We start from the raw sequence: 9,069 nt of genomic DNA on the forward strand, positions 1-9,069 counted from the left end.
TTCTTTTTCTCAACAGTTCAGAATTCAAGTAAAGACATTCAAGTGATCACATTTAAATTGTTTTTTTTTTTCAGTTCAAGTTTTTTTTTTTTCAGTTCAAGTTTTTTTTTTTTTTCAGTTCAAGTTTTTTTTTTTTTCAGTTCAAGTTTTTTTTTTTTTTTCAGTTCAAGTTTTTTTTTTTTTTTCAGTTCAAGTCCCTGTTCGGGCGCCACTTCTGTAACGGTGGCGGCCCCCTAGATAAACAGTTTTATAGAAAATGAGTTTACCAAAAATATTCGGGCGCCAGACAGGAATAAGCCTGTCAAAAAAAAATAAATAAATATATATAATGAGTCCCAGATAGCCTCTAAAAGCCACCTATTACATACACTATCCCCAAATGACAGGGGAATATACACCATAAATTAGAAAATGAATACACAGAAAAAGATAGGGTTTCAGTTTAGTTCACATGTATTTTCCACATGAAAAACAAAAACAAAAGAAAAACCCATCAAATTGTAGTTCACAATGAGGTGTTTTCGCATGACACCGTAATCATTCAAAGAAAAAAAAAATCATCATAAAATAAAAAAAACCCACTAGATAATCCATAGTACTGCGGCGACCGCGGGCTCCAATCTAAAACTGCATTCAGATCGGCAGTTTCGATAGTCCAGTTCTCTGAGCATTTACAATTCAAAACCAATAAAAAGAGAGAAAAAGAAAAGGGGAAAAAAGTAAAATACAAACAAGATTAATGTTAATCGCCCACTGAATCAGAAATAATAACAGGAAAAATAAAATACTCACATTAAGGGGAGTTATACGTTATAGTGTGCGTGGGTGAATGTGGTGTTGGTGAACGTGCAAGTGTGTTTACGGCAAGCCATGAGCCATCCGACCGGCCGCTCGCGAACTTCGGGGTGAAAGAGTTTTCCAAACTGCAAATGGAGGAAGATCTACTCCAAGGAACAAACGGCATCCAGGTAAATACACTTCTCCTCAGCTCCTAAAACAACACACGCCTCTGCGCTGGTCCTGCCGCTCGGACATTGATTTCTGTTAAATCCTCCGGCGATCGCTCCAGCATTACACAGTGCGTGAATGTGCGCTCAGCTGCAACAGTGTAAACTGCACGCTAGACAAACGCGACTTGTCCCGTTGCTCTTCCTTCTTGGAAAAAACTCCTCCTTATGGTGAGTCTACTTCCCTATATATGCAGTTACATCACTTCCTTCCCAAATTAGACATACGTTCCTATTCGCTGGCAGTCATGACAATTGTTTTGGTTTCACTTTTGCATTTCCCCCTTTTTTCCACCGCTACACATGTCCGACCAGAGACAGTAATATATTGGACCACTGTTACACCACAATAAGGAATGCATCCCACAGGCAGCTTTGGGACTCTCTGATCACTGTCCGGTCCATCTTATACCAACCTACAGGCAAAAACTTAAATCTGCTAAACCTGTAGCAAAGTCTGTAAAGAAATGGACCAGCGAAACAGAGCAGCTTTTACAGGCATGTTTTGAATGTACTGATTGGAGTATTTTTGAAGCTTCTGCCACCGATCTGGACGAGTTCACAGAGACTGTTACTTCATATATCAGTTTCTGTGAGGATACGTGCATTCCTACCAGGACTCGCTTAACTTACAACAACGACAAACCATGGTTCACTGCAAAACTCAAACAGTTCCGTCATGCCAAAGATGATGCTTATAGGAAAGGGGACAAAGTCTTGTATAAACAGGCCAAATACACACTGGAAAAGGAGATCAAACTGGCAAAGAGAAATTATTCCGAAAAGATAAGGAACCAATTTTATTCCAGTGACTCTTCATCAGTGTGGAAAGGTCTAAAACACATCACCAATTACAAGACACCATCCCCCAGCACTGTGCAGAATCAGCAACTGGCAGACGATCTGAAGGAGTTCTATTGTAGGTTTGAAAAAACACTATTTAATTCAATTCAATTCAAGTTTATTTGTATAGCGCTTTTCACGATACAAATCGTTGCAAAGCAGCTGTACAAAAGTTTAGGCTACTACAATATATTTAGTAGCTTATTAGTGGTGAATACTGTATGTTAAGTCGATGTACATATGATATAAATGTTAAAATCAGTAACTGTGTAATCAAACAGATGATGGACACTAATTGCAATGATTATGTGCTGTAATCAAACTTGTAGGAAAATTATGTAGTGCTGTATGTTGTTTCAAGGCTGGCATCATCTGCGGTCCTCTGAGGGGTTGGCATCATCTCTTCTTCTGAATCCAGGCTGAATCTTGTGTAAATCCTAGTTACCACGGGATGGAAATCCCGTGGCAGAGTCAGAGAAACAAATAGAGAAATAATTAGCGTAGCTGCTGTTCCAACTTCCAACCAAACAAAAATGATGTGTTTAGCCCAAGCCGAAGAATATTAATGTGCATTTGATCAGATGTAACTGAAGTACAACGTTATGAGATACATTATGTGAATGCTTGGCTAAAGAGATGAGTCTTTAATCTAGATTTAAACATAGAGAGTGTGACTGAACCCCGAACGTTATCAGGAAGGCTATTCCAGAGTTTGGGAGCCAAATGAGAAAAGGCTCTCCCTCCTTTAGTGGACTTTGCTATCCTAGGTAATACTAAAAGTCCAGAGTTTTGTGACCTTAGGGAGCGTGAGGGATTGTAGCGCGGTAGGAGACTAGTTAGGTATGCAGGAGCTAAACCATTAAGGGTCTTATAGGTAAGAAGTAGTATTTTGTAGGTGATACGGAACCTAATAGGCAGCCAGTGTAGAGATCGTAAAATTGGGGTAATATGATCATATTTCCTTGATCTGGTAAGGACTCTAGCAGCTGCATTTTGGACTACCTGTAGCTTATTTATTGAAGAAGCAGGACAACCACCTAGTAGTGCATTACAATAGTCCAGTCTAGACGTCATGAATGCATGGACTAACTTTTCTGCATCAGAAACATTTACACCTCCAACATCACCCCTCTCTCCCACTCCTGCAAATCACATTGAAATCAGTGAAGATGAAGTGCACCAGGTCTTCAAAAAGAAGAAAGGCACCAGGCCCTGACGGTGTAACACTAACCCGTCTGAAAACCTGTGCTGCTCAGCTGGCCCCGATCTTCTCACAGATCTTCAATAGGTCTTTGGAGTTGTGTGAAGTCCCCACCTCTCTGAAACGCTCGGAAATCATCCCCATTCCAAATAAACCCAAAATAACAGGACTTAACGACTACAGACCTGTGGCGCTAACATCTGTCGTCATGAAGTCGTTTGAAAAACTGGTTCTGGCTTATCTGAAGGACATCACCGGACCCTTCAGTCCCATGGACTTCAGGAAAAAAACCCTGCTCTCCCCCCACTCACCATCATGAACAGCACCGTAAACACAGTGGAGTCATTCAGGTTCCTCGGCAACGCCATCTTGCAGGACCTGAAGTGGGACATTCACATAGACTCCATTACTAAAAAGGCCCAGCAGAGGCTGTGCTTCCTCTGCCAGCTGAGGAAACTCAACCTGCCACAGGAACTGCTGAAACAGTTTTACTCTGCCATCATTGAATCCGTCCTCTGCACTTCAATTACCATCTGGTTCAGCTCAGCTACCAATTCTGATCTCAGAAGACTACGTCGGGTAGTCCGGACTGCTGAACGAATCATTGGTACAACCCTCCCTACCCTTCAAGATCTCTACTCATCCAGAGTACGAAAAAGGGCTGCCAAAATTACTCTGGACCCCTCACATCCAGCACACTCGCTCTTTGAACTGCTACCATCCTGTCGGCGCTACAGAGCACTGAGCACTAGAACGACCAGACACCGAAACAGTTTCTTTCCTCAGGCAATCCATCTCATGAACACTTGATCGTGGAACATACAACGCTATACACTCTTTAGTCATTTTTGCCGTTATTTATTTAACACACATACTTACTTCCATTTAAATGTCTTTGCTATTTTTGCACATTGCCTGTCTTGTATTCTTGTATATTGTTCTTTTTATAATATGTATCGTCTTGGTACTGTCATTCTGTAGCACTGTGGAGCTTCTGTCACTAAAACAAATTCCTAGTATGTGTAAACATACCTGGCAATAAAGCTCATTCTGATTCTGATTACACTTTTAGTAATTTAGTACATGCAGGATATAGAATACATGTTGTTGGTTTTGATGTTTTAGAATTCTAAATGTTTGATGTCTGTTTTAATTGTTTTTTTGTTTATTTTTGCCTTAGACCCAATGGCACTGAAAGAGGAGAGTGAAGTACCAGATGAAATGGAAGAGAAAGATCAGTATGAAAAACAGCATGCTTTCATAACTGCAGAAAAATCTTTCAGTTTCTCACAGATTGAAACAACTTCTTCACAAAAAAGAATTGAAAAAGAGAGTTATTTAACCTGTTGTCAGTGTGGGATGAGTTTTGATCAACATGGAACCCTGGAAGCCCACATGAGATTTCACACTAGAGAGAAGCCTTACACATGCCCTCAGTGTGGAAAGAGTTTTTATCAACATGGAAACCTTAAAGACCACATGAGAATTCATACAGGAGAAAGCCCTTTTACCTGCCAACGGTGTGGAAAAAGTTTCAGCCGAAATGGAAACCTCAAATACCACATGAGAGTTCACACCGGAGAGAATCCTTTCACTTGCCAGCAGTGTGGAATAAGTTTCACTCAGAAAGTAAGTCTTATCAGACACATGAGAACTCACACCGGAGAGAAGCCTTACACATGTCCTCTGTGTGGAAAGAGTTTCATTCAGCATGAAAACTTTAAAGTCCACCTGAGAATTCACACTGGAGAAAAACCCTACACATGCCCTGAATGTGGAACGAGTTTCAAGCAACGTGGAAATCTTAAAGTTCACATGAGAATTCACACCGGAGAGAAGCCTTTTACCTGCCAACAGTGTGGAATAAGTTTTGCTCAAAAAGGGACATGTAACAGGCACATGCAAATTCACACCAGAGAGAAAGAGATTCAGTCAGCTTTGAAAACTTAGAATTCTTCCTGGATTTCTTAACAAGCATATGAAAATTCAGACCAGACAGATGCTGTTAATATGTGGTCCATAGTTTCAGAAACTACGCAACCCATCAATTGCTACACAGATTTACTCAAGAATGGTTTATATGTCAAAAATAATAGAAGGAGACACTTTAGCAATTTCTGCTTTTATTGCATTTATTTTCAAACCTGACTGGGACCGTATGTAAATGGCATTGACGTGTGCACAAGCTGTCTGTTTTTTTATTTTATTTATGAGTCTAGTGGATTGGAAAAATAAACATTATAGCTTGATAAAACTTAAATCGACAGCCTAAGAAATCATGGATTTGCTAGTGTTGTCTGCAAAGGGATTCTGCACAATTTTTTTTTTACATTAACAATTAGGCCAAGTATACAGGAACTGCTGATTCCTGTATAATGCAAGTTTTTTAATCATTATTTACAGCAAATTTACCATAAAATTTCACTCATAAATGTAATTTATAATAAAATATTACTCAAATTTAAGATTAGTGCGAAAGACACTAAACCCACTCTGTCGATTTTGGTCACACAAATAAGTGCTATACATCATTGGCAAAACTTTTGTGTACACCGACAATAACAACAAAACTTTGTGCTTTTTTTAAAATAAAGAAAACAAACAGGGTGCTCTCTCTGTCTTCACTGTCTCCTTGAAATGCTTTTATTGTCTGTTCACATCAAACGTGAATGCAGTTACTCACACAAGTAGATTACATACAAAATGCACAAAGGCGGCATCAGTGAAGAGATTATTGACACATCTGGTTGAAAGAGAAAATGGAAGAAAGCATTATTGTAGCGGTCTGTTACGATATAGGTCTGAACACAGAATGCAATTAAACCCTTAAGCTCATAATACCGGTACCGGTATAGGAATTGCGTCATTGCGTGTTCTTTTTAAAATATTATACGTGTGGGAGTATAAATATAGACATACAGTACAGACCAAAAGTTTGGACACACCTTCGCATTCAGGTGTGTCCAAACTTTTGGTCTGTACTGTAGATATGAATTCAACTGAAAAAACTTGTGGAAAAATATCTTTCAGGTGGTCAAATAGCAAATCGTGGAGCTCTGCAGCCACCTACTGGTAAAAGTTATTTGTAGTGTTTTTTTTTTTTTACTTTTAAAACTGGATTTTCCAAAAGATGGGCAAAAATCTTACACTAAACCATGTGAAAGTATCCATGTTATCCCCATAAAGTTAGAAATGTGGGTCTTTTATAAAGTGAATTTTACATAAAAAAGCAGTTTTGTATAAAAACCTCATTTAAAAAATATTTATTTATTAATTTATATATATTTAAAAAATATCACTAACCCACTGAAAACTGCAAAAATGTAGAGTAAAAACTTTAATAAACAGAAAAAATATACAGTACAGACCAAAAGTTTGGACACCGTTAGCTATGCAGAAGCTACAGAGAACTTAGGGTGAAGCTAGGACCCTTACACGGGTTAAGATGCTTGAAGACCGACAAGCTACCATCGCTGTTGAAGACCTGCTACACTGCTACCATCATTAAATTCTTCTCCTCACAAGAATTCTGCTCAAGCTTACTTATTTTATTTATTAGAGAAATCAAATACATTGGCGAGCCACCCAAACCACTGGTCAGCCTAATACAGCAAAATCTAACAGCGTGCAAGGGCATTGTCAAATATCTTTAAAAAAGCCAGTGCAAGCACAGCTCTCCCACAAGGCTAAGTCCAAGAGTGTGAGACTCGTTGGAATGGCAAAATTGACATGCTCAAATCTGTGAGCAAGCAATACAGGGAAACTAACGAGCTACTCGAAAGCAGGGGGCAGTCAGAGCGCATGAAAGGCATATATCAAAACACGCTCACAACCGTGATAGATTTCTTGGAGTCTTTCAAGAAAGCATCTGATGAGTTGCAGGGAGAAGACTACCCGACATTGCATTTAGTGATGCTGCGCGCACATTGCCATTTTCTTTGGAGACCCTGAGTACATGGCTTTGCTCCGTACGCGCATACTTGCTCTACTCCAACAAAAGTTAATCCTCACAGACACGCCCTCTTCCTCTGCACTCGCTACAAAAGTCTCAAAATGATGACCGAGACTGAAAGGAAAAATCTCCACAGAATCATTGGCAACCTCATATACCCTGTGTCTTTTGGAGCCGCGGACTCTCCTGAGACTTCAAGCACTACAGCACCACGGACATCTACAGGCGAGGGTAAGTGGCTGCGTTATTAATAGGGCTGGGAATCGATTCCAAAAAGAATCGATTCCTCGATTCCGAGGCATTGGGAATCGAGAGTCGATTCCAACGTTTGGAATCGATCCTCTCAAGGGGAATCGACTCCTCATTCAGAGCCGTTTTCAGTTCAACAAAACTTACCTCTTAAACGGAAGGCTGCATTCCATGAAGACTGCATATTTCGGCTGCAAGTCATCAAACGTCGATTGACGAAAATAAACGTAATAAAAATGAGTTTAAGGACGCAGCCTTCAGTTTGAGAAGCACCCATTAATTTGCCTCTTGCTCACTAATAGTTGGGTGATTCTCACGAAACCATTAAAGTACCATGGCACTAAGGATTTTAAATATAAAATGTTTATTTTAGTAAAATAAAAAGCATCAGAACAAAGACAATACTGTTCTCTACCTTGCACAATGTGTAATTTCAACATGAGAATGAATAATTTTTCTATTTTATGGCATTTTCTGCTGAAATTCTCATTACCGCAATGCGTCCGGCTGTGTTTGAATGTGTTTCATGTTGTAATTTAATCAAATTAACATAAAAATATTTAGAAAAAAAATACATGGATTTTCTACTAGATTATTTGAGATGACAGAAAAAATAATTGACTGAATATTTATATATAATATTAATGAAAACAAGTAGGAAAATTATGTGTCCATGCCTGATCTTCTCATCTTCCGCAACATTTTTTAAGGACTGTTTAAACACACATAAAGAATTTAAATAAAGTTTGTTTTTTTGAGTGAAGGAGCACATGGGCCAGTTACTTCAAGATGGCTACCAGGTAAGATCATCTTTTTATATCTCTCCAGTTAAATGTTAAAAACTCTGTTGTCAGATGTTAACACGACATTTTGATTATCATTACCGAAACAATTAGTTTTCTACATTTAGAAAATTGTTAGATTTACAATTTTTTATGAAAGTGTACTTTAATAAGGTCTATTTATATGCACTGAAAAAAAAATAGCAAAGCCATCATGCTTCTCTTTTTGTTATCAAAACATACTGAGGCACCTCATCCTCCGCAACACCATTCTCATATACCGCAACTATTTAAGGCCAGTTGCGGTAAAGAGAACTTTTGTTTCGGGAATGAGAATTTAAGCATATTGTGTATGAGTTTTAAAAATCTCTTATGATTTTAAGATTAATTTAAAATTAATCACGCTGTTTCATGCACTATAAGTGCTTTAGACTGTTAAACATGTTGAGTTGTCATGTAAAACATGGTCCATTTGTTAAAAACAGAGTTAGGTGCATGACGTAGTATTACTGTGTTTGATACACTCCCCCCGTACAGCCACAGGTTTCGGAATTTTTTTTCCAATTCTTTAACTTCGTGACATCATGAAATCATGAGTTATTTATTGGCCATTCTCCCGGGAAAAGCCCGTCCACGCGTCAATCAGAGAGCACATTTCATCCTCGGAGAATCGCTCATGAGGTGATTGGTCGGGAGCACTGCTGACGGCCCGCCCGTGGGAGCTCGGATTTTTCCGGAAACAATCGTAAAGCGGCAACTGTCTTCTGTAAATGTGAGAGAACCAAATACTGTTCGGAGATATGAACATTGCGATTCTACACTACAGGTACTCAAGATTAACATAAGATTGACAGAAACGGCGTGGAATACCCCTCCTTTAAAAACAAACTAGATTTAAAGTACTACATTTAAAAAAACTTCAAATCTTCAGGCCCAGTATAGAACCCGTGTTTTACCCAAGTCTTTAAACAATTGAATTTTGTATCCCCATAAAGCACAAATGCCAACCCCCTCACACATACACACAGAGAGAGT

The 9,069-nt window shown here is 38.9% G+C and overlaps 1 protein-coding gene across 1 annotated transcript; it reads left to right on the forward strand.

Moving 5' to 3' along the window:
• The first annotated feature begins 566 nt into the window (after window positions 1–566).
• Window positions 567–5,648, forward strand: LOC141339136 (uncharacterized). Its single transcript, XM_073844774.1, has one exon. It carries the CDS (start codon window positions 4,192–4,194, stop codon window positions 4,999–5,001), a length of 810 nt encoding a protein of 269 aa, XP_073700875.1. The 5' UTR covers window positions 567–4,191; the 3' UTR covers window positions 5,002–5,648.
• The last annotated feature ends 3,421 nt before the right edge of the window (window positions 5,649–9,069 follow it).

This window comes from Garra rufa, chromosome 1 (genome assembly GCF_049309525.1).
Source record: "Garra rufa chromosome 1, GarRuf1.0, whole genome shotgun sequence".
Taxonomy (NCBI): Eukaryota; Metazoa; Chordata; class Actinopteri; order Cypriniformes; family Cyprinidae; genus Garra; species Garra rufa.